At 48.3% G+C, this 26,117-nt stretch overlaps 1 protein-coding gene across 4 annotated transcripts in view; it reads right to left on the reverse strand.

The window, feature by feature from the left end:
- The window catches only part of LOC144163197 (ras and EF-hand domain-containing protein-like), a 98,459-nt gene that overhangs the window by 26,855 nt on the left and 45,487 nt on the right, over positions 1-26,117 (reverse strand). For 3 of the 4 annotated variants that reach the window (XM_077694029.1, XM_077694030.1, XM_077694028.1), the window contains exons 3-9: positions 17,604-17,753; positions 15,874-15,964; positions 7,971-8,066; positions 6,448-6,644; positions 3,979-4,050; positions 2,853-2,940; positions 2,637-2,710 (exon numbers count right to left, since the gene is read on the reverse strand). In XM_077694029.1, coding sequence (XP_077550155.1) covers positions 2,637-2,710; positions 2,853-2,940; positions 3,979-4,050; positions 6,448-6,644; positions 7,971-8,066; positions 15,874-15,964; positions 17,604-17,753 — 768 coding nt within the window. The remainder of the gene's footprint in view (positions 1-2,636; positions 2,711-2,852; positions 2,941-3,978; positions 4,051-6,447; positions 6,645-7,970; positions 8,067-15,873; positions 15,965-17,603; positions 17,754-26,117) is intronic. The other variant, XM_077694031.1, reaches the window with a different exon arrangement.

The following is a 26,117-nucleotide window of genomic DNA, read 5'->3' on the forward strand; positions in this document are numbered from 1 at the left end:
AGCACGTCACAGGTCCGGACTCCGGCAGCGCACACTCATCGTTCACGACCATCTTGCCCCTCTTCCCGAAGCCCATCATCGACTTCAGTCTCTTCATGTCTGACGGGTAGAGGAATCCCTCACGGCGTGTCGCGTCGGGTTGGGTCGCCGCACACACGGCACGGCCTCCGGCTTAGCGTCGGAGCGCTGAAGGGCGCTTTCAGAGAGAACCAGCCTGCGTCGCGCCGCATTAAAGAGGCTGCTCTCCTTCCGGTGCGGATATCTGCTGCGGGCGGCTTAGCGCAGGGCCTCGGGCGCTATCGCCTAGCGTCACGGCCGTGCGCCCTGGCGTCGGGAACGTGACGAGCGCCGAAGCAGCTGTGGCGCGCCGAAGGGCCCCGAGCTCGCGCCAGCAGTCGGTTTCGCGGAACTCCGCTCCTCGAGCGAGTGGGGGAAGGGCTCTGAACGCCCCTGGGCGCGCGGGGGGAATTATGTACCCGTAATAATTTCGCGACGGGCCTTGCCGCAACGACGGGGAAAGGTGCGCGCGCGCTTTAGTTCTGGCGAGCATGCGCAGTCTGAGTGCTTCCTCCGAAGACCCCGAGGCTCCCGGTGTTTCGCCCGTGCTGCTGCTGCGGCGGCTGCCGCATCGCCGTAAGTTGCTCGGCAAAGCGCAAGCACGTCTACGGCACCGGGGATCGAGAAAATACCGCTTGAATTGCAAACAAGGTCGACGGATAGCGGCAAGAACTGAATCGTTGAAGAACCGTACGAGGCCGCTTTCCGAGCGAACGCCGTAAAAGCCGCGCGTGCTATGAGTTCAAGACCCCAGTCCAGCTTTCATCGCTTCGATAGACGCACGTGTGCAGACAGGGTATTTGTTCTATTTGCGGCGTAACTTAGCTCTTGTGTCTGGCCGCTACATCGTTTAAAAGCTGAGCTCGGCAAAAAAAAAAAGCGCGACCGGTAGTATCGCGCGAGGCTAGTCGTTTTTAATGCCGAGCGGCGCCTCTCCACACAGATGGACACCACGGCCGTGCAGATCGGTGAAGAATGGTGCCATTGTTCACCTAGTGACATTTCCCGAGCTGCTATAACGTTCGGTGTGGAGCGTTCACGTTGACGTCATATGCATGCAAAAATAGGCAACGCGTTGGCCCCGCAGCCCCGTGGTTTCTTTCCATTCTACGGCGAGCCTTCCGGCGTAAAGTATTCAACAGAAAGCTTTATGGCCGTTCGTGAAGCTTGGTCGAAAACAGGCTGTTTCAACCTCGAGATGTAGCCGGAATGACCAAGCCTAGAATGTAACTTGGGCGTTCAGCGTAAAAACTGAAGGAAACACGATTTAAACGGTCGTTACCTCAAAGCAGACGCAGCTGTCGCTGAACGATCTTAACAGTGCTAAAATGCAGCTACATTGGCTTAAAACACTCTGTACTTCAATATTCTAAAAGCAGCATTACATACGTAGGCATGTTTCCTAGAGCAAAAAAGACGCGAAAACCGGAGGAGAAGTGTACGGGACAGACGATAGACACCCTAGATCTGAAATATCTACCTAGACAGGCGCTATATGTCTAGCGTCTGTCCAGTTCCCTTCTCCTGTAGTGTTCGCGCTTTTTTTTTTTTTTTTTGCGCTACGAAACATTCCCCAGTTATCCCAGTACCAACTCGCCCAATTTACCGCGCTACTTAGTCTTGCACACGTTTTGAAGTACAAGGCGACAACGTATACGCTTTATCCACCTGTATTTATCGTTCGAAATGCGTGCTTTAGCGTTAGAAGTGCGTGCTTGTCTCGCATCCCGGAGGTCCTGGGTTCGATTCCCGTACAAGCTAAATTTACCCCATTTTCTCTTCGACTCAATTAACTCCTTTGTTCTTGCGCCATCGGCCATTTCGTGCGCCATCTCTTGGGCACGTGCTTGATTTTCGATCTAACGGGTCAGCTAACGCTTAAGCATTGAAATTAACACTAGCCTCAAGCTGGCTTCTTCCCGGATTGTTGACTGCTAAGCGAATTTTTAGAGGCCCTAACTGCAACCGTGAATGTCTAAAGGAATTCGCTTGGCTGAAGTCGTTCGAAGCGATCGAAACGAGTTGTACGGAGACCTAGAGACCCCCGCGTTTGCTGCAGCATGAGGGAGTCTCTTCACGTCAGCGTACTTTGTATACCATCAAAAATTTCTTTCAGGTCCCCCTGTATAGCCATCGCTGCATTAATCGCCCGTACGTATTGCTTGTATTCACTGGCGAGGCGCGCATACTGGCAACCATGTGAGTGCGCCGTCAATGGTTACGCCGGGCTCCGCGGGATGGCGGTACTTGTCCGTGCTAAGCACATGACTGTGTTGCCCGTTAACAGACTCTACCTCGCCGAACGCAAAGTTTTGCCTAAAGTGCAATGCGAGTGTGATTAATAACACCTCTGTTTACACCACCGTTCAGAATCGGGTTGAAACGCAGCAGACGACGCACGCCGGTGTTTTTTTTCTTCGCCGTGCGGGCGCAGTGGCCCAAGCCGCACGCCATGTCCATCATCCATGGCGCATCGGCCATGTCTGTGGCCGTTTCTAGTGTTGCCAAGCGAAATAATTGACAGCTAAACTTTTCACCGAATACCACCTATATACGTATATGTGAAAGGTTAAACATACCTTCGACTTCGCATGGGGGGCACGAAGGCTGAGTCGCCGAAGTAGTCGGACAGCACGGACTCTTGCCTCACCAACTGCAGTTTGCGAGGAAGCACGAGAGAGGTCGCTGTTAGAGGTATTCTGGATATTTCGCCATTTAAGAGGCATGGGTACGCTGAACGTTTATGCAGAGTTTGCAGTGCACACAGTTTCGGTATTTTAAGAAAGTTGTCCTACGTCAGGATGATGGGTCTTTTCGGCTTTCTCCAGGACGCTTCGCAGGATGTCGTTGGTGTCCTGTAGTTTCCTGTTGGCTTCTCTGTAATACATGCAAACCACACAGAGAAGAAAAATGTAAGTGACAGGTTTTAATGGGAACCTAAAAGTTAGAGGAATAAAGGAAACCACCCTTTGCGCTCGCAAACGGAGCAACAAAAAAATACACATCTCCACGCCGTGAACGATGCCGAGGGTGCGAAGCACTGGGATGCAAGTTCTGTATTGCCTGTGTGATGAGCATCATCGTCCGCGCGGGCTGATACACTCTGAGTTTTAAATGACTTTGAGGTGCAGTAAATGCACTGTGAATGACAAGCGCCACAGGAAAGACAATTTGCGTCCCAGTACTTCAAACCCTCGGCATCGCTCACGGCGTCTTTTTCCGCGAATTATCGTTAGATAGTTTAGGGTTTTTGCTGTATTTTTGCGTTTTGCACCCTTTAAAATTCGCGCTCTTTGCTACTGCAGTTACCGGCGCTCTCCCCAGATGGCGCGCGGATGGTACTGCAGTGTGCGCCGCTCTCGAAAGATGGCGTACAATGCTGAGCGCCCGTTAAGCCCCATGCGCACGGACATCTCCAGACAGACATCGGCACGTACATTGCGAGGTCCTAAAGGGCTTCGCTCTTACAAAAGCACATTCGCGCAGTTTAATTTTTCCAGGCCTTTTAGTTTCAGAGACCAATAATATGCCATACAAAATTTCGCTAATTTAACAGCCCCCAGGAGATCTCTGCAGACTTAAGTGTATTTATTTGTTATTTTGATTGATTGATTGATTGATTGATTGATTGATTGATTGATTGATTGATTGATTGATTGATTGATTGATTTGCCCTCTAATTATTCATTCGACAACTAGTTTGTGCTGTGTAGGTATGCCTTTATCACGGACAGTACAGTTCAAGCATCAACGTTTTCTCGAGCATCAATCACGCTGTACATCATCTAACAAACGTAGCAATGTCGGCTTTCACACGCTGAAAACCGTATGAGTGGGGCCTACTACTGCGTCAAACAAAAACTTAAAAAAATCACGCACTTAGAAAAGTACAAAATGCGAGATAAACACGGTGAAGGTACCTACTGGAGGTGCTGCAGCTGTTTGGTGGCGAGTCCCTGCTCTTGCAAAACGCCCATGATGCGTTCCCGCTCACTGGACAAAAACAAGCAGAAAAAAAAAATTTTATGAACCCTTCTGAAAAAAAAAAAAAAAAAAAAAACGCGGTCGTATGCATGACAAACGCTTCGGTGCCAAACCCAGCGAAACAAAATTTGCACAACCAAGCGGTCTCACTGCCAGCCCAGACAACTCAGGAATATTAACTCAAGCCAGTGTACACAAAGGGAAGCGCCAGATGTAAGGCAGTTTTCTCCCGAAACTCCTCGTGAAGCGAAGCAAAACAAAAAAGAACGGCGTTTAGTTAGCGGCATTACACTACCGCCAACGGTTCCGCAAGGCTAGGGCTTTAAGTTTTCAATATAAAAGGCCACAGCAGACATCCCGCATCACAACTTCTCCTTTAAAACATTTCGTTTAGAAAAAAACCAGTCATGCATTTTACATAAAGAAATAATCAAGTGAACCAAACCATTCCATATGTGTAAAGGAAAAAAAAAAGTGAATACAGCAGCAGACTGATTTTTTGTACCGGGAGGGTGACGAAAAATAGCCAGAATGAAAGATCAGTTCGAAAAGTCCGTGAGTCATTACTCTTGTGAGACAAGAGGTGGTTCCTCGGGAGAGTCCGAAATATACAGCAAGTCCTAATTTTCGGTGTCCGAGAAAAAACTGTCGGCTACTGTAAACAAAACACTGGCTGGGCAAATGCCTTCCCCGCTGTCCATTACGCAATAAATGCGCCCGCGTAGCTAACCAGGCTGAATACTGAACATTTGTAACGTTTCAAGTGGAACTCTCTATTGTGCCGGCAGCCGGCAAAGTAGGCTCGGCGGTATGTTGCCGGCACTGCGCCGCCTTAGGCTGGTCACGACCATGTAACCATCCTGCCGGAATTTTTTTGCCGGCAGTCGGTATTCTATTATTAACCGCGCTGATGCATTGTTTTTTGCACATGCTTTATTCGCATGTGTATTTTAAGCAAACATCTAACCTGACCTGACCGTGCCCACCCCAACACATAAAGGCAGGTTTCGAATAAACAATAAAACGGAATGCCGCAAAAGAATGGCGAGTATCTGTATCACCCAGCACCGAGTTTCTGTATAAATAAACAGTGTTAACGAAGGCGAATAAAATTACAAGGAACAAAGTTAATCAAAGCAACAATAAAATATGGAAGACGGTGGGATCGACCGAGCGACTTCGCGATCAGAAACCCGAGACGCGACCACTTTGGCACGCTAACCACGGCTGACTCAACGTCCTGCAGAGGCAGACATGGCAGTCACAATGAAGTAATCCTGAACAACCAATCAGAAGACAGTGCGGGCACATTATTCCTACCGTATAATGTACACGGCTGCCGGCAATACCGTATTTACTCGCGTAATGATCACACCCCTGAAGTTCGTCGTCAAAATACGTCTTTTTTTTTTTTTTTGTTTCCCACGCAGTGATCGCACCTTGAACTTGCACCCGCCGCGGTGGCTCAGTGGCTAAGGCGTTGCGCTGCTGAGCACGAGGTCGCGGGTTCGATTCCCGGCCGCGGCGGCCGCTTTTCTGATGGAGGCGAAAAGCAAAAACGCCCGTGTGTGCGAGATTTCGGCGCACGTTAAAGATCCCCAGGTGGTCAAAATTAATCCGGAGCCCTCCACTACGGCGCGCCTCATCGCCTGCGTTGCGTCGGCGCGTTAAACCCTACAATCAATCAATCAAACCTTGAACTTGCCTCGGCCATATTTCGTATGTGTGCCAAAACTAGCTGACGATGGTCATGCTTACCTATGTTTCCTCCTCTTTCAACGCGGACATGGCTACGCTATTGCCGCAGACTTGCCGATATTAGCGATATAGGCAAGCATGAGTTCACCATTGGTGCGGAAGAAACTCTCACTAAATGCACATGATGCACTCTTAAGACAAAGAAAAAAATGCGCTCAGCTTGCTGCGTCGGCAGCCGTGTCTTGTTTTGATGCCCGGCACTGTGACAGCAGCAGCCGCTATTGGTCGATCTTTTCTCACCTCGCAGTGAACTCGTTCCGGCGCGTTCCGTAATTCATAAAAACACCGCATTTTGCGTCACTTTGCGACGCGGCTGGCGGTGGTCCATAGAAATTTCATTATGTTTTTATTTATTATGTTTATTATGTTCATGAGACCTATAGTACAAATTCTGAGCTGCAACTTGCTTTCGTTTTCTGCGCTAAAACCTTTTTGGCGCAAAATTTACCTCGCGTAATGAACGCACCCGTACATTTGCATCATATTTTTGGCGAAAAAGATTGGGATCATTAGGCAAGTAAATACGGTATATCCACATCCGTTTCGAATTTCTCTGCGTCTGCATGCTCCGGGACCAGACGCTGCCCATCATGCTAGCCATAAAAAAGCTTTTAGCGGCGACGTGCACCCGACTAGAGACAGACTCACTCGTAGAGCGCCTTGCACTTGTCCTCGTACTGCGAGCGTATCTGCGCCAGCTCGTTTCTGGTGAGCGCCACGTTGTTCTGCGTGTCCATGAGGCTGAGGCGCAGCTGCCGGTTCTCCTGCAGCGCCTCGTCCAGCTTGGTGTGCACCGAGGTCAGCTTGCGGTCGTGCGTCTCGTTCGCCCGCAGCCATTGCTCCACCTGCTCGGCGAGCCGGACACGACGCCGCCGATCATCGACGAAACCAACGCAGCGCTCCGCGCATCTCGGCGACGCCATTTCGTCTTTGCACGGGAACGGCGTCTTGCCAACAGTGTGTATCAATACTGATTGCGGAGGAGAGCTTGTTCGCGAAGCGCCAGACGCATGGCAACAACAATGTTTTGAATGACGTAATTCACGCGCTCTGACGTCAAAGCAGATGACGCCGAACCACCCGTTACACACGCGCACAAAACCAGCTGGCTGCTCGGCGCTCAGGCGTGGTGGGGGTGCGGTTCGACGTAGGTTAGTCGTGTTTACCTTTCCTTAAAGCTGCCGAACTGTTGAAAGATATTTACTCTAAATATCAAAGTGCAGCGACCGTATTCCTTGGCAATACTTTTAACATGTAGCGTGCTTCCAAAAACATGCTGATCGCTGCATTTTAGAACCACGCCGCCGGGAGTTATTTTCGGGCTTTTAAGAGTAATAAGGCACCCGAAAAAATCGGGGAATGTAGACGCCGGGTGGGCACGGAGATCCTCACACGCGACATCTCGTGAAGGAAATTTTCTTTGCATGTAATTAAAAACGAATAAGGTTGGGAGTACGCAGTTATGGCTGTCCTGCGCAGCTTGGCTGCTGTGCAGAAAAACCAACTTTAATGCGTAAGCTGTGTGGAAAAGCCAAAACAAATCAGGGAGGGAGCTTGTATAACATTTTGCTTTTGGAAAGCCCACACTACTGACGCGGATGAAAATAAGAAGACGACGACACTTGGTGTCATCGTCTTCCTTTTTTTTTTTTTTTTTTTTGTCGTCCGTGGTTTGTGCCTTCCAGAAGCAAAAAGTCGAAATAATAAGCAGGTTTTGTAGCAAAACTTAGCTTTTTTGTCCCTTTCTACATAGCTCCGAAGTTCTGAAAAGACCAAAATGGCGTGAGAAATACACACGAGCACCTTCGAGTTCGCGGCCCTCACTAGAGAACCGCCGTTTTAAGAGGTTCGGTGCCGTTAGCTAGAAAACTTCGCGAATTTCAGAGAAAGCCTAGTTACTGTTTGAAGGTTTTAAGATGTTATTTAACCACATACTTGTATTCCGCAGTGAGCACAACTTACATTCCATCAAAAACAGCGAATAAAGGTCGAGAAGCTTGCGCTAAATTTAAATGAGCTCCGTCTAGCAATTCTTAAGAGGCGGTCCCTGAAATAGAGCCTGCTTGAAGACACTTGACTAGGCCGTTAGCGTACCCGGCGCAACTCGCTCCATACAACAGCTGCTCGAGAAAGGAGCACGCGTATGGGTTTCTGAGAGGTGCAATTGTGACCTTTTCGAAGAGAGAGACGTGCGATTGCAGCTCGTCCATTTCCTCGCACATCTTCGCCTGCAGCGTCCTCCTCTTCAATTCCACTTCTTCTTCGGCCTGCGCAACGTGTAAAAAAAAAACGCATCACGACACGTCACAATGTGATAACATTCGCATGATTCGTGAATCAAACAGACATTTCGCGGTGACCTTCAGATCGTTTTGAGGTTTACCGAGCCGCACATCCGAAAGATCCAAATGAAGAAGGTGATCTACAAATTAGACGAGCCTCTCACGAGGCGTGTCCCAGTAATCTGTAGGTCACCCCCTCCTCTTTACACTACCCAAACGCCCGCATGAAGAAGCTCTACTCCACTAACTATTATTTTACCACGAAACAGTTTTATGCCGGGTTACAGCAAGAGCTCATCGACGTCATATCCGTGACGGAAATGACATCACCAAAAAAAGTTCCATTGAAGCGGCTGGGCGACGATTCTAGCCCTCGATCACTCCGGCCTCAACGGGAGGTGTGAAACGCTCTGCCAACTGGGATATGAACTTAAGCCCCAACAGTCGCACGGACGCGCCTTATATCCTTCCCTAAAACATTCTCCATTCTGATGGTGCTGCCGTCTAGGAGAGGTGAAGCGAAGTAGTCCGCTATGACGCTAATGAGCGCCGATAGTTGGCGCCTCGATAGGGCAGCATTTACCAGCTTATGCTGCGGTGTTAATCCGTCCGCCACCTATCCTGCCGGTGTGATTTCCCCGTGCACGGTGGAGGAATACACCATGGCCCCGTGTAAGAAAACTGTTGCATTAAGGCAGAAAGGCAACGACGTCGACTGGCGAATGTCGCGCTCCTGAATGCTTTGGTGCGACGACAGACATGCCAGCGGGAAGCGGAACGCGTTTACGCATTCGCGGTCCAAGCTAAGAACTCTGCCTCTCGCTGTCCACAAGCTGAGCTCGTCGCTACACAAGTGTCTGGCGTAAACGCCACGGAGCAGGACCGAAGTGGTCGCACCTTTGCCGAAGCGATCCGCCAGCAGGACGTCGCTCGCCAAGCCTACCCACAAAACTGCTGCCGACCCGCAAATCATGCTCATTTCGCTGTAGCAGACCGTGACTTCACCAAACGATTCGCTTACAACCCGTTCGGCTTCGTTCGCGCGGTTTGCGAGCACATGGGGTTTCAATCTGATTTACGCAATGCTCCGGCGCGTTCAATCCAGTGTCTAATGTTGATGCGTCTAACGGTGCCACACCGACGAAATATAAATAGCGATGTGCAAGTTTATATCGATGCACAATAAACATTCAACTGCTCCTGTGAAGCCACGTTATACTTTCGTGTTTTACCGATTGCTATGAAAAAAAGATCAACCACATTTTTAATACCATACCTCCTCCCCCCCCCTTTTTTTCTCGCCTAAAACAAAACTAATAAAAACCGATTTTTTTAGTCATGCAGGTTGAACTTTGGCGCAACTTGTAGCCCATTTTCCGCGGAAGGTTGAACTTTGGCGCAACTTGTAGCCCATTTTCCGCGGAATGTGTAGAACAGGAGTCGATTATTCAAAGCACGCTGTGGCATTTCGTTAATTCCGAAATGTTTATCTTCAGTTCAGGTAGACAACTTCAGGTACGAAACTCAGTTAAACTACCCAACCTTCCCAAGATCTATTCTGTGCATGCGCAGTTTCTACGCCTTCTGAGCTCATGTTGGCCCGAAAAACAATGCGTGCTCTGCTAAACCCTTCTGTGATAGTAGAGAGTTTTAGCATAGCGGCTAGCGCCCGTTAACGCCACGGTGGCGGGTTTCCAGGACCCGACTGCGCATGCACGCGGCGGGGAGTGAGGGAAAGTCGCCCCTCAGCGGAACTAATGCGCGGGCTCCGCGAGGCGGGCGACCGTCCCTGCGGAACGAATGTGCACCTGCCCAGTCGGGCCCCGCCACCCGCCGACGTAGCGTTAGCGGACGCTAGCCGCTATGCTAAAACTAGAGAGTTTTAGCATAGCTCACGCTACGGTGGCGGGTTACCAGGACCCGACCGCGCATGCGCGCGCGGGGAGGGCGAGGAGGTTGCCCCTCAGTGGAGAGAATGCGCGGGCATGGCGAAGGTCGGCCCGCGGAACTAATCCCCCCACCGGAATGAATTTTCACTTTCCCAGTCGGGCCCCGCTACCCGCCGCCGTAGCGTTAGCGGACGGTACCCGCTATGCTAAAACTCTTTACTATCGACTGTTTCAGCCGAACGGGGGCCAGATACTACGCGGCGTTTGAAAACATCCGGTGGGGTTGATTTCTGACGTTGTCTCCCGTGGTTGGTTGTTCGCGCCGTTCTCCATGACATTTTTTTTTTTTTTTTGCGGGTAGCGAATTACGTGAGACCGCGTGGGAAATCAACCACGCCGAAAGCAATCTGGTTCACAGTAGGATTTGGCGCCGGGTCACGTGATTTAATTGCGCGCTGACTGAGCGGAGAAGTGATGTTACTCCGCATCAGGAGTTTTCGGAGGTTAGATAACTTGAGCAGGCATTCTCAGGCATTCTCAGGCACTCGGCAGGCGTTCTCAGATAATGAATGGCAGCCTACCATTGTCCCTGAAGAAGAAAGTTTATGACAGCTGCATCTTACCGGTACTCACCTACGGGGCAGAAACTTGGAGGCTCACTAAGAGGGCTCAACTTAAATTGAGGACGACTCAGCGAGCAATAGAGCGGAAGATGATAGGTGTAACATTAACGGACAAGAAGAGAGCGGAGTGGGTCAGGGAATAGACGCGGGTTAAATACATATTAGTAGAAATTAAGAAGAAGAAATGAACGTGGGCAGAGGATGTAATGCGAAGGCAAGATAAGCGTTGGTCATTAAGAGTAACAGAGTGGATCCCTAGAAAAGGCAAGCGTGGCAGGGGGCGGCAGAAAGTAAGATGGGCAGATGAGATCAAGAAGTTTGCGGGGATAACTTGGTCGTAGTTAGCACAGGACCGGGATAATGGGAGATATATGGGAGAGGCCTTTGCCCTGCAGTGGGCGTAGATAGGCTGGTGATGATGGTGATAACTTGAGCGTCGCAAGCAGGTAAACAAGGGCTACGTTTCCACAGACGTTCGCACTTCCGCCATGATGTTGGCTGCTGATGATGCTGGCTGTTAATGGCACCGCCGCCAAAACAAAAACATGCACGGCTTATTCTAGTGTCACTAGATAAGGTTACAGAGTATCGGCAGTCTTTTCTACTATTGTTCCGTGCCGCCGCCGTGATCATTGGTCAGTTCCCATCACGTGGCATATGCACACACTGCGACGGTTCATGGGCACCGCCATTTTGTTGTTTATGCGTGTTCTGTCGGTCAACTGTGGTATCTCAGCTTGTCTTCCCTGCTCTGCGGCTGCACGCAACTGGCGTCGTTCCGCACGCAAATCAAAGATAACGCGCCTCGCAGCATTTCAACTGCAGATGTGTGTACGAAGATGTTGCTGTGTCTCCGGCAGTGTTTTTTACAAATGACCTCGTCAAAGTTAGCGGTGAGGCTGCAGAAGCGGCGATCTGGCAAGACTGATAAACACCAAAATGGCCGCCGTTGCGCACTTGCGTGCGTCAGTGACGGTACTCTAGCTTATCTAGTAATACTAGTTAATTCCTCGCTCCGGCTTCTACAACAGCAGGTGTAGCAGCTAGTCACGGCGGAAGCGGGCATGTTAAGCAGTCAAGGCGTAGCCTATAAATAGAACACCCGTACACGCGTGCACGCTGACTGTAAAACATAAAATAAACGAGCGACGGGAACAGAGGCACGGAACGCGCCAGGTGAAACGAGGCTCGTGCGCGCGAAACGAAGAGTTGTGGAACTTGAAAGGGCTAAATCTGCATAACCAAAGCGGTGAGCGTCGGCGCGCTAAGAGCAGCGTAACATATCTTTCTCTGTGTTGCAGTGAACATTTACACTCAACCGTAACGTCGAACTAACAAGGTGGCAAACGAATTAAGGGAAGGACCGTTAAGTAAAATTTAAGAAGAAACGTGAGTGAGCTATACTGTCTCCGGCAAAACAGGTCAAACAGGCTTCCGTGCGAGTCACCGATACAAGGATCAAGATAAATACTTACTAAAGAAAAATTAACAAATTACTCATCAATTGTGTCGCATACCTCAAGCGCCCGCAATTTGCAACACTATTCCCAACATTTTTTTTTCGTGCCGCCAAAATAAAGAATTCGCACGAGTTTTTGGTAGTCATGAGTTCAGCGTTACATATTCCCGCCATTCAGGGTTTTGGCTAGCTTGGCGATAGTGCTTTCGGACACCTTCATCCCCACCAACATCAAAATGTCCATGAACACTGCTCGTTTTTGCTATTAATGCTACTGCTTTAAATTATCTGAAGTGCATGATATTTGTGTTATCGTTTGTTCTCTCAGGCTGAGAGCTCTGAAGAAAAGCGCGGTGAGTTAACTCCCCAATTCAAACTCAAATCTTGGCTTTAAATGTTACTTCTATGCTAAAAATTGTTCCGTCCCGACGGCTGCATTAGCAATCAAAGAAAAAAAAATGTACCGACATGTGGATAATATTACAGGCCCATCTGGTATGTGCGTCTTATAATAAACTTAAGTACTTGCAAAGACGGAGCTCCATTTCGTTACAGTAGCTTTGTGCTTATTAACACTATTGAAGCTTGTAGAGCCTTGTTTACATGATAAAATGTTTGAATTATCAAATTATTTATTCTGCCCAACCCCGCCACTGAGGCCGTAGCACAATCCCCCTTTAATAATGTGAATCATCAAGAATCAGGGTCGAGTAACTACAACGGAAGATAGAATTAAGTTTTATAACATGGACAGTTTTCAATACAAAGCTTGTTTTACGCAAACTCTGTCATCATTATTGCACATTTCAGCGCACTTCAAAGTTTCGCTAGCTTTGTGACTGCTCTACGACAGTCAATTTCGCTGCAAAGCAGAGTGACATGTCTTCTTTGCACGCGGATTCGTAGAAGCCTGGATGTCAGCTTCGACAAGATGTCGTAACTACTGCTCCTTAGTATATTGCCAGGAAACAATCAAAAGCCACTCATACGATTCTCAACTGTTTAAGTGTGCCGGCATGGTAACGTATAGTGGCTAAATTACACCGCTGTCAAATTCACGAGGCCGCGAATTCTGCGCTGCCTATCATGCGGTCGCGGAATTTTTTTTTTAAACGACATTTTGGCACCCCTCAAAATTGAATGTAAGCGGTTTAAATTTACCGTATCCCGTCACTTTTACGGCGTTCCTCATAATCCGGGTGCATAGATACGGCATGTCAACGCCCTCATTTAAATTTCCTTTACACGTTAGTTCGGCGCATATACAAGAAACCCAGACGGTCTCAGTTAAACCGTCTTTAAGTTCTACAGCCAGCCTCATAGCCAAGGAATAGTTTGGCCGCTTGAAATTCCAAATTTGTTGCTGCTGCGATCACATTTATTTCAGGTCACAAACCCCGAGAATTCCATTTTTGAATTTTCTTAGCTTTTTTTTTTTTAACTCGATATGACTCTGAACGCATTTGACTCCCATACCCCATTTAGTCAGCTTCGAATGAGTTGGAATCGAGACACCCTGTTTCTCTGTTTGTAAAGTTGAAACACATTCGCGGAAACGCCATTGCGTCGGCGGGGAATCGAAACACAGCAAAAACTAAGCGGAGTATTAAAAGAATTTAAACAGAACATCAAATGTCCAAACTTCAACGATATCGGGCCCAGTAGTAAGCTCATAAAAGTTGGGTGTCAACATCCTCGCTGCTTCTGAATTTATCGGAACAAAAGATCCGGAGAGTATTATTAAAATGGCAAACGTACACTAAATATCGCTAGATAAAACCGCGTAAGCTACATTGCGCGAAATGAGGCTGAAATGAACCTACGTGCTGCGCCTAACAAACTCACGTCCACCGAAGAAGCTCCATCGCTTGCGGCATAGAACCCCTTTTTAAAAGCCTTTCTTCGTTAGGATAATCGAGTTTGCGCTCGCCTAAGCGCGCTCCCACGTACTATTGACGTTAAACCTTGGCGCCCATTGTGCCTGCGCACAATTCTCAAAAAATCGACTGACCTCGTCCAGAACTTTTCCACGCGCTATTTCTCTTCTGACTCACTTTATTCTGCGTACAAACCTCAAGAAGCCCGCTGAAAAAAGGATGCTGCCGAGATGCTGCTATTATCGGTTGTTCTTTTTTAACCAATCCTATCCATTTTGCCGTGATTGGAATGCGAGGCTCTGCCTTTGCACGTAGTGTCAGAGAATGCTGTGATCTGTGACGCGTGTGGCGCAGAGCGGTGTGACGCGTAGAAATCTGTGACGCCTACATTTGCGTCACGGTGATAACAATAGAATCTGAAAAGGGGATCGTTAGTAAAGCTCGCCGCGCTAAATTCACAGGAAAGGTGCAGCTGGAAACGAGCGACACATTTTTGCTCTTTCCTCTCGGAAGCTACCGTTGTTCGGCGTGCTCAATCGTAAGAACACAGCTATGCCCAATTTGCAACCGCACGTTGCGAAACAGTAAAAGCCACAGACCGCACCAAACGCGCTGGCGGCTGACGTCACGCAGATGCTCTGACGTCACAGCCCGATCGTCACTTAACACCACGCTTTCCTATGGTCGATAGCGGCGGGTTCAATACACAACGCGTGTTCATTCAATTTCATGTTTTTCTTCTTTTTGAATCTAAGCGGCAAATTCATAGAGAGCAGGCTTAATCCGCATTATACTTTAATTGGAAGGTTTTTGAACCTTTTGCGCCAAAAAAGAATGTCATGCTGTTCAACCTTCACAAGACGAAACCGTAACGGGTTGTTTCTAATTGGTTATAACGTGCGTTGCTCGGCAATGCAGACAGCGACAACGTCATGTATGGAGTTAGCCAACATACGGGGCTCACCAGGTGCCATACTTAAACGGCCTCACGCTTCGTGACACGCATTCTCGAATGAAGGTAAATAAAAAATTGTTTGGGAGCTGCAGAAACGACTCATTCTTGCAAACGCCGGGCCCAACCACATGCACGCGTAAAACCGACGTATTCGCGCAACGACGTAAACCGGCGTAAGCGCGTAAGGAACCGGCGTACTCCGGCGTACGCCGAATGCATTGCTACGCGCTTGTTACGCCGAAGTCTGAACCCGCCAGACATCGACGCAAACTTTCAGGCGCACGGTGTTGACGTAGACCTCTGGCGGTGATGTTATCTGGCGGTCAGGTCACGTGACAAGAAAGCTAATTGATAAATAAGCTAACTTTACTATTAATTGTGTGTTTATATAAAACGAAGTAATTTGTAAAATTCGGAGAGCAAACAACCGGACAAAACACTCGAAGAAACAAGCAACTATGGGAGCAAAGCAGCTTACGCCAAATGTAGCGGAGTGTTTTGTACTTGCCAAGTATGCATACTAATCCTTAAAGTTTTTTTAATGTCCCAAGAACTGTTTTAGTTGTTTTTGTATCAAATACACGTACTTCTGACAGAATAGGCATTATTTGTTTTATTTAAATTAAAATGCAGTTGAACTGGTCGCCACAAAGCTGATTGAGGGGTAGTCGAGCCACACTGCGCGGCGCATTAGTTTACGCTGGGTTTGCGCGCGCGTTGCGGTGCCTATATGGTTACTCGCTCTCTCCGGCGTCGTCGGTCGGCATAAAGGCCGCGGCGGATGTCGCCGCAGGCGTACGTCGTTGCGCGAGTACGTCGGTTTTACGCGTACATGTGGTTGGGCCTTAAGAGATAGAAGTACGATCAATAGATACATTCACATTTTGTCCCGAAGTTTGAAATCCACTAAGACTGAATACGCCCTGTAGTGTTCAATGCCCACTTTCGCTACATGCCCGTCGCGTCCGCCGATCGGGGTATCTGCGTACCTTTGCCTTGGCTTGTAGTTCCACTAGCTTGACTTGATTGTCCATTTCTTCTTCCATGCGCCGTAAGTGTTCTTCGTGCTCTTTCTTCTCCCTGGCAAAAACAGAAAAATGAGAGCAATTTTGTCCACAGTGCAACTTAGCGACGTAGGTACTCATTACCACCCCCCCCCTCTTCAGTGCGCAGACAGCAGCGCTATGCACTAAATGTACGCGCTTGGCGAAGGAGCGCACAGAACCGTTACGGCAGAACCCTTAAGGGACCCTGCAACACTTTTTTCAACTATTTTTTAAATCTTAAATGCTTGCAGAACGTAGCCACCCAACACACTCAGTACTTAGATTAGGGGGTCGCAAAGTACCTCAGCCAAAAATTACTGCTCTATGCTCATCAGATAACTTGTAAACTTCTTCAAAAGATTTTTCTCTTTCCCGGTCTTGACTTTCCTCGACGGCTCGAATCAAGCCACTAAGGCCATGTAGCGACTGGTTGCCGGTTTTCCTTCAGTTGCAGCAATGAATGCTTTTCGATAGAAACTTTAAGAAAAAACACTAAAACAAAGCAGAAATGGAAGGCATATCTGGTCCGACGAGCAAACGACGCAGTGCTGCTCCGTGCTGGCGATAACTATAGCTTTCGCAGTGATTCCAGACGCCAAGGAAAGAGTGAAAGCGCTTATCGAAAGTGTTGCCCAGTCCCTTTAGGCACCGGCGCGGAACCCACATCTGCGTTTAAACGCCGAATTTCACAAAAATGTCGGCCTACACTTTAGCGCTTGGCCGCTGCAATGTTCAAAGTAACCGATGCAAGGAACAAGTGTAGTGTAGGGACAAGGAACAAGAAGTGGTGTAGGGGCAAAAGTGGTGTATGGACACAAGTAATGTAGGGGAAATGAACAAGTGGTATAGGGGCAAAAGTGGTGTAGGGGCACAAGTGGTGTAGAGGCACAAGTGGTGCAGGGGCAAGGAACAAGTGGTGTAGGTGCAGAAGTGGTGTAGGGCAAAAGTGTTGTAGAGGCCCAAGTGGTATAAGGGCAAGGAACAGGTGGTGTAGGGGCAAGGAACAAGTGGTGTAGGGGCAAAAGTAATGTAGAGGCACAAGTAATGTAGGGGAAATGAAGAAGTGGTGCAGGGGCAAAAGTGGTGTAGGGGCACAAGTGGTGTAGAGGCAAGAAACAAGTGCTGCAGGGGCAAAAGTAGGGTAGGGGCACAAGTGGTGTAGAGGCACAAGTGGTGTAGGTGCACAAGTGGTGTAGGGCAAAAGTGTTGTAGAGGCCCAAGTGGTATAAGGGCAAGGAACAGGTGGTGTAGGGGCAAGGAACAAGTGGTGTAGGGGCAAAAGTAATGTAGAGGCACAAGTAATGTAGGGGAAATGAACAAGTGGCGCAGGGGCAAAAGTGGTGTAGGGGCACAAGTGGTGTAGAGGCAAGAAACAAGTGCTGCAGGAGCAAAAGTAGGGTAGGGGCACAAGTGGTGTAGAGGCACAAGTGGTGTAGGGGCAAGGAACAAGTGGTGTAGGGGCACAAGTGGTGTAGGGGCAAAAGTGTTGTAGAGGCCCAAGTGGTATAAGGGCAAGGAACGGGTGGTGTAGGGGCAAGGAACAAGTGGTGTAGGGGCAAGGAACAAGTGGTGTAGGGGCAAAAGTGTTGTAGAGGCCCAAGTGGTATAAGGGCAAGGAACAGGTGGTGTAGGGGCAAGGAACAAGTGGTGTAGGGGCAAAAGCGCTCACTGACCTGAGCCAGGTGTTCTCGAGCTGGCTGTTCTCCTCCTGGAGCCTCTTCATGTTGTCCAGCAAGTCGGCAATGACGTCCTCGAATCGTTCCACGACCTGCGGCTTCTCGCTACACTGAAGCTCCTTGTAGAGGTCGTTGAGCGTTTCTTCACTGCAGGCAGCGGAGCCGGGAATGAGCGTTGACGATGGAAAAAAGGAGGGGGGAAGAAAGGGCGGTAGAAAACATTTTGGCATTAAACGATGGCGACGACAACAACAGTAACAAGGCCAACGGGAATGCAAACAACAAACAACAGCAAGCGGATGAAAATTATGCATATTTATAACTATAGCGGCGATCACGATGGCCCTAGGTGTATTTCTTCACCTGTTGGCCTTGGTATTCTCCAAAAAAATGTTCGAAAGCCACCGGTTCGGTCTTTCTAAAGTTACGAGGTTCTCGTTTTAAGTTTTTTCTGCGGGAGGCCTTCGTCATTATGGTTTTAGAGAGAGAGAGAGACAGGAAGCGAGAGAGAGAGAGAATGATTTATTGGGGAGTTTAGCCCCAACCTAAAAAGGAGATGGCTACTCGAGACGTTGGAGTAAATAAAAGGTACCGTGCTTGTCTTAATGAACCACAAGGTTAGAACAAGTTCATTGAAAAAAGGTCCAAATGTTCATCGACTGGGTCGGCGAGAGTGGGAAGCAGCGGCTTAACGAAGGGATTGGTAGCGTACAGCGACGGCATTTTATTCATTTGAATTGTTTGACGGGAACCTTGAAAATTGGCTCGGCACAGTTGAACAATAAAATGGCGAGGGCTGCCACAAATGTTTCACAGCCATCATTATTTTAATTTGGCAGCCCTCGTTACAAACCCTTCATCACGACAGACTCTTTTGGTAGTCCTGGTGTACGTCCCATAAAGGTCCCAAATGGGACCTTTGTCAGACATTTCTTGAGAACATGGCTCTAAATCGAATAAGTATCCGCTGCAGTGGCTCAGTGCCCATGGAGTTAACCTGCAGCGCACAAATACAAGGATTTGATCCCGGTCGCGGCTGCCGTTTTTCTCATCGAGGCGAAAAACAATGTCGAGATCTCGGCGCACGTCAAAAGTCCCGGTAGGTGGTCGAGGTTAATCCATAGCCCTCCACTGCTGCGCGCCGCGTAGCCTACAGGTGTACCTTTAATACGTAAATTTCAAATTCGAACTTCATGTGTAATCATAGTGCTTATAAAAGACAGTAGAACAATTAAATTGCACTTCACAAAGTGATACATGACGGCAGTAGTGAGATGCGCGAACAGTGGCCGTGAGAGACGAAGTAAACATTTATTTCTGAAAATTGGGTGATGGTAAAAGAGGGCCTGAGCAGCGCCCTTGATCTTCATTAAAAAAAAATTCCCCCGCACCTCCCCGAAGGGAATCGTGCAGAAATGCGAATGCATTGGGTGCACCGATGAGTGTGTTGCGAGTAATGCCGTAATTAATGACGAGAGTGTGAACGTAATCATTTATTCATCAGCACCTGTTTGTGTTATCGTTGTACCTGACGGCCACAATCACTGCCTTGTGATTGCTAAAGTGCACGGTCAAAAGGTCTTTGAGAAGCATACGCGCGTCACAGTTTCGCGTAAAGACCAGCTCAATGCAACTCCCGTGAATGGTAGTGGGGCACGTGTCGAAGCCGGCAGAGAGACAATGCATAGAGTGCCTGGTCTGCATGTACTCGACCAGCCACTCGCCACTCTTCTTGCGCACGTCAACGTTGAAGTCGCCAACCAAGACAATGGGGTCAGAGGGTTTGGAGCGCACGCGCACACTTTCCATAGCCGCGTCCAGAAATGCATTCGCATTTACGACGACGACGACGACGAAGGCAGAGCTACGAGGCGCGAGCGCACGTGCGACGACGACGACGACGACGACGAAGGCAGAACTACGAGGCGCGAGCGCACGTGCGCGCGCTCACGTGCGCTCGCGCTGGAGGAATGCAGGCACACGCTGGCCAACGGAGCAAGACAACCCCCGGCTAATAAATGCATTCGCATTTAAAATATTACCGGGCTGGGTGTTCCGTTCACGCGCCACAACATCAAGGGTGCTAGCGCAACACTGCGAGTTTCTACAAACTTTCGCTCAGCGGTGAAGTAAAAAGGTTCAAACCTAGGTACTCGCTTTACCTCGGACACTTACAACCAAATGTTGACAATTGCCTTCAAATACTCTGGCCACCGCGGCGGATACTTTATGATTGAGAGGTACGATATGACTGAGTCCCATAAACATCCCACGTGGGACATTTATGGGACATTCACTGGGATCCCCACGAGAGAGAAAAGTTTAACAAATACTGGAGAGGTCAGCCCCACTCAGGCAGGGGCTTGCTAATTTAGATGAGGGTGCCAAATAGTCTGTCGCGCTGAGGGCTTTGTTCATGCCAACCCTCATTATTTTATTAACTTTACCGAGTCAATGCTGAAATATCCGTCAAACAATTCCAACGAATGCAACGATTTCTGGAAATATATCACGATATGACACCACTACAGTAAAACATGTTGTTCGGTTCTCTATCGTCATTCCATTCAGGAATTAACTACCTACATATGCAGTTCATAAAGCAACAACTTGGAACACTATAGGGCCTGAACGTTTCTCCGTGCTCTTCGTGTGTGTTATTGTGCCTAACATTCATACTTTATTTCCCTACTGAACTTGTGAATCATTCACCTTTTCTTATATTGTTGTCCGGCTCGAGCGCACGCTCATATTTTTTTAGAAGCCAGTTCGAGACCTTTTGCATGCATACTGTAAACAACTTAACTCCTGCGGTGACGTTAAACCAGACATCCATGGCGAAAACAAACCGGGCCATAGTTTGACGAAAACAGCCACGCTGTAATTAGGGCATACTAAAGTCATGACTCACACGAGCCCTAACCAGTAGCTTATTCGAAAAATACTACACGCAAAGAACGGCAAATCACAAAACAAAATTCACTAATCAGCGCATGCGTCAAACATTTAGCTCCTTTCTTGAGAGTGCATTACAAAACTAACGCCACTTCACCTAAACACAACGATGGTTGACGCGCTCAGATTTTAAAGACGATAGACTTTGTTGGGCTACTCGAACGGGAAAATTTTGGTCTGTCTGTCTGCATGTCTGTCTGTCTGTCTGTCTGTCTGTCTGTCTGTCTGTCTGTCTGTCACTCGATTCATCCAGCCGGCCAAAGTGAAACATCGTTTGCGCAATAGTCTTATATACTCACAGTCAACTCTAAACGTTCACGTCCGGTGTTAAGGTTCATACTTGTCCACATTGTTGTATAAGCACAAGACGTTACGCAAATCAATACATGAGTGACATTTGCAGTGTTCCTTTATTAAAAAATTTACGGATGCTCGCTTTTGCGAGAGCAAATAAAATACTACATCAACTGCACAAAATCCTCGCTTGCTGTTGCCTGCGCTAGCTGGCGGAATCCTAAAAAAATCCAACGGCAACAGCAACGAAAGGTGTCGCATTCCGCTTGGAACGCTCGTGGAATGGGGCAACGTGGTTCTATAAACGTTGTAGTAGGGTGCCTCGATTCACGCGCGTCACCGCCGTACGGCAGCGCTGGCATCGAGGCACCCGACTTTGAGCAGTGGAACGCGGTAAACTTAAATTGACTTGAGCGAACCTCTAGCGTGTTATCTTGAAAGAAACGAGACGAGAGAAAAACGGCATGAGAGGTGAGCGGGGAAGCGAAGGGAGGCATTTACTTGCTATGAGCGCCAGTCGACTATCGTCTTGCGTCGACATTTGCAACGAGAGGAGCAGATACGCGGCCAATTTTTTCTTGAGGCATTCGTTCGCTGTCGTCGGGGTTGTAGGGGTTCACGAGTTTTTGGGGCGGGGCGGTCGTTATCAGCGATACCACGAAAGCTTAAACCCAAACTGCCTCTACCATGTCGGAATGGCGCAATCGGATAGATGTCGGCTCCATAGCGCAAAGGACCTAGGTTGGATTTCGACCTAGGGAAGTGTTTTTTTTTCTGGAGGCGCTTGGTGTCTCCGCGCTTGTCACCATTATTTTATTCATTTATTAACGTACCTACATTCGCCAAAAAGCATTATTGCACGGGGGTGTTATATAGGAAAATAAACACAAAGGATCACACGCACGGCATAGTGGTAACAAGTAAAGAAAATGGAAAGAAAAAAACAGCGAAAACAAGAGACGACAGCGAAACATTCAATGAGAGAGAGAGAGAGAGAGAGAGAGAGAGAGAGAGAGAGAGAGAGAGAGAGAGAGAGAGAGAGAGAGAGAGAGAGAGAGAGAGAGAGAGAGAGAGAGAGAGAGAGAGTGAACACGTTTGAGATCATGTGTCCATGTTCAAGTCCTGCCAGGGCTTCGCATACAGACATTATAGCGGAAACAGCAGATCAATGCAGGTGACAGCAAGACACTAAAAAACGATTCAAGTCATGTTGTGCTCATGTTGTGCTCATGTTTTTTTGAAACCCATTGCGCAAAGTTTGCTTTCCTGCAGTGCCACACGTAGCGACATCGAACGTCATCAGTGGGGCATGGAAAGCTTCGCTTTAAAAGGTAGCTCCCACATGTGCAGCCCAGCCTGTGTATCAGCTCAGCTTCCATTATTTCGCGTGTGACGCGGTCGGCACATCTCTTAAACGAAGCAACTGTTCTGTCAAAAAGAGGCGCGCGTTCTCTCATGGAGCAGAGGTGAGTCGGAAAGCAATCACGCACATTCCGTTCAAGAGCGTCTGTTACATTGCTAGCGCGTCCCCCGTGCTGTTTTAAAATGCGTAAGCATTTTATCTGGACTCGAGGATGTGACCCGTCAGCCCGTCTGTATGTCGCTCTTAATCATTTTAGCCGCGTAAAGAAATGCAATTATTAAAGTACCATAGGGCCCTCATATTAAATGGCCAAAATGGACCTGAAAGATGCCTTCTCAACTATCCATTTGGGCTCAGTGGTGACGTCGGCTTTAAGATGAATGTGTAATTTTTGGGGGCGAAGCACCATAGGACCTCGCTTTGTCCGGTGCTTGGCATCCGTGTACACAGTGTTGCGCATGCGCGAGGAGAATTGGATTTGATTGGATTGGATTGGATTGAAATGGATTATATTGAGATGGATTGGATTGGATTAATTTGAATTGTATCGGATTGGATTGGATTGGAATTGTATATACTGTACACACGTGTTGTCAGCCGTTAACATGTGCCAGTGGCAATGCCACGGGTGATTACGGCCAGAACGCTCCCCAGTGCCTCACCCACTCGTCTTGATTCACTGCGTGGAGATGCGTGAATTTTTTTTTCATGAGGATAGAATGGGTACCGTATTTTCACGCGTATAACCCGCGCCAAAAGGGCGAAAATTTCAGTGGCAAAGTAGGGTACAGATAATACGGGGGATTTTTTTTTCGCTGTGTCTAAAGGTACGTCGGACGTACCCGCAAAATTTCTTAAAGATACGTCGGACGTACCCGCAATATTTCTTAAAGATACGTCGGACGTACAGGGCCCGGAGTGGCTCGAAAGCGGCGTTGTTCGAATCTAGCGTGGTTATCTCGAACTATCGACGGCAAAACCATCACGCGTTTGCTGTATATAAGCCAAGAACGATGCCTAACCTGACGCAGAATGTATTTTTTTTTTCCCTGTGTTCTCTAGTTGGACCTTATTTGAAGGGGCGGTTAGAGCCTTCGCTGAGGTCAGAGATAGAATGCGGACCACTACGGGTTCTCGCAAGAGGGAAACAAAATCATGTGCGACGCGAGTATCTTTCTGTTTTCCCCCCTCATATGTTTCTGTTTAAAGCCCTAACCACATGGACGCGAAATCACGCGTCGCGCGAGCGTCGTTCCGCGTCAACGCGCGGGCCCGCAGGAGACCCGCGAAGTCGCGCGCCAGTCGCTGCGTCGGCGGGCGTTGCTGGACACGTATGCCATCCTGTTGAAGTCGTTTATGAGCAGTTATTGTCGCTTCTTGAACTGCAATTATCAAGACTTTAGCTTTAGCAAAAAAAATCACTTGGCGTCTTTATTTATTGCTAAGTATGTTGGCGGGCAAATATTGAAATGCTGCGAAATGTATCTGAGCCATCCGGTCAAATCAGAACAAAATAAGATAGAATGATAAACGAAGACGCACCTCGCACAACTGCTTTAGTTGCTACTTGATTTAACCTTCATGTTGCGTACCGACTGGGCGTTCATGAATTCAAATTGTAAGCAAAACAAATTTCAGCGCTGCCTTGATACTGAGGTTACCGTCGAACGTCATTTGTAGGTTGAAAGGCAGGGTACTATGGCACCATGTCTGTACCTTGCAAAAAAAGCCGATCAAACCTTTGCCGAAAAAAAAAACCGTCTTTGCTAAGATTCGAACCACAGACTTGCAAAACAGAAGTCCGGCTTTCAACTGCTCGACCACACGAGGAGACGAGGAGGTTTGAAGAATTCGGTGTACTAACTGAGGCTGCCCACGAATGGTGTGGGGTGTGCTTTCTTTTGGTCGTATTTGAGAGATTTGAGCAGTGGTAACGCTTGCTTCTTGCGCACCGATCTTGGGGCCTAGGACAACAATGCTAGTGCTACAAGCGATGTAACCACAGCTCCCTTATTTGAGTAAAAAAAAAGCTATCGCACGTCCCCGGTCTCCCCTGCGCAAGCCACGGGAGCTACGAATGGAATGGAATGCGCCAGAATTCCGGCGTCGATAACACTTGCTCATCAGGCACCGATCTTGCTGACAAGCCACATTATGCTAATACTGGATGCGATGTAACCAGAGCTCCCTCATTTAACTCACACAAAGCTATCGCAGATCCCCGATCTCCCCGATGAAAGCCGAACAAGCCACAATTGGATGAGCGCTTGCGAACAGCAATAGCTTGCAATTTGTCTCAAGGCAACCGATTACCGTAAGTTAAAAAGAAATTGATTGTTTTCTGCTGAAAGGAACGACCCCAGACCAGGCGAAGACAGATGCTGCCGCTCGCTTTCCGATGCTCTCTCGCGCTGCGTCGACGCCGATATCTGGCGAGCGTAGACATCCGCGTCGCTCGAGTTTCAGCTCGCGTCGCCATGCATTTCTGGCGACGCGACGTCGACGCGGGAAAACGCTAAACGTTGGCTGCATGTTTGGGCCGAGTGAAACCGAATACACCGACGTACTTCAAAAAGTTCCGCGGATACGTCCGAAGTATCTTTAAAAAATCTTGCGGGTAAGTCCGACGTATCTTTAAGAAATCTTGCGGGTACGTCCGGCGTATCTTTAAGAAATTTTGCGGGTACGTCCGACGTATCTTTAAGAAATGCTGCGGGTACGTCCGACGTACCTTTAAACACAGCGTTTTTTTTTTTTTAGTGCAGCTTCACAGCAATGCGTGTTGTGCCGTGAAGCTCCCTTGCGCGTCGCGCCGTGAAGATGACGGTGTGTACAACAGTTAGGAGTCCGCGGCTCAAGTGACAGCTCTAGCGAGAGCAATGACACTGAGTGAATTGTGAGTTTCGCCTTGCAGTCTGTGTTTTCTACATGCTAAATATACACTTTTTCTGTTTGCATATTATGCGATGTGTTGCTTGAGAGGTAGCTTTGGTGCAGGCTTTCCTGTATCAAATATGCGGGTGATACGCGAGGATTTTTTTTTCTGTTTTACTGCAGGCTGAAAGTGGGAGTGCGGGTTATATTCCGGGGCGGGTTATACTTACGAAAATACGGTATTAAGGAGACATTTAATAAAAAGGCCCCAGGGCCTTCACATTTTGGTAACAGACGGATTATACTGTTCGGAGAAAACGCCTTCTTAGCACTGCATTTGGGTATAGTGATAAAGCCGACTTTAACCTTTTAATCCGACTTTAAATGCGGCGTATCTTTACGCATGGTACTACACTTCCCACAAGGATTTTTTTGTAGTATAACCAGCGCACTCATGTATTCACTTCAGTGCAGACGATAGAGGAACAAATGAGGAAATGACGCCATATTACAAACAAAACATTATCCTTCACTTTGTTTAGCGTCCCACTATGTATACATCTACCATGCAATAGACCTCAAAAATGCGTTGCAACAGCTGTAAGGGAACGCCAGGTTCGCGCACGACTTCTGACATGTTTTGACATCAGTACCACCTACGTCAAGCGCCCGTAAAAACGAACGCCGATCCCGGGCACAGAATTTCTCGACACCCCTGCTGACGTCTGCCTCAGGGGGAAAAAAGTTACGAAAATCGCAACAACACGTCATGCAACGTCATGAGAGCCACATACGGTTCATCTGTCGCACCTGTTCGTAGCAAAAACAAACAGTAGAACGGCTGCGGAGACGGTTTTTTTTTTCTGTTACGCACGACTGAATTGCCAGCTCGCTAGAAAAACAAAAACCACTAATTTATCTATCTGCGCACATAGCCCGAACCAGTTCCTTGAACGGCTGTAGGGTCCGTTGACCACTGCCCCACACGTCAATTGTGATTAAAGTGTTTAAGCATGGCGGATAGT

The sequence above is a fragment of the Haemaphysalis longicornis genome, unplaced genomic scaffold (assembly GCF_048455015.1).
Source record: "Haemaphysalis longicornis isolate Haplotype H1 unplaced genomic scaffold, Haemaphysalis longicornis Haplotype H1 scaffold_12, whole genome shotgun sequence".
Lineage (NCBI taxonomy): Eukaryota > Metazoa > Arthropoda > Arachnida > Ixodida > Ixodidae > Haemaphysalis > Haemaphysalis longicornis.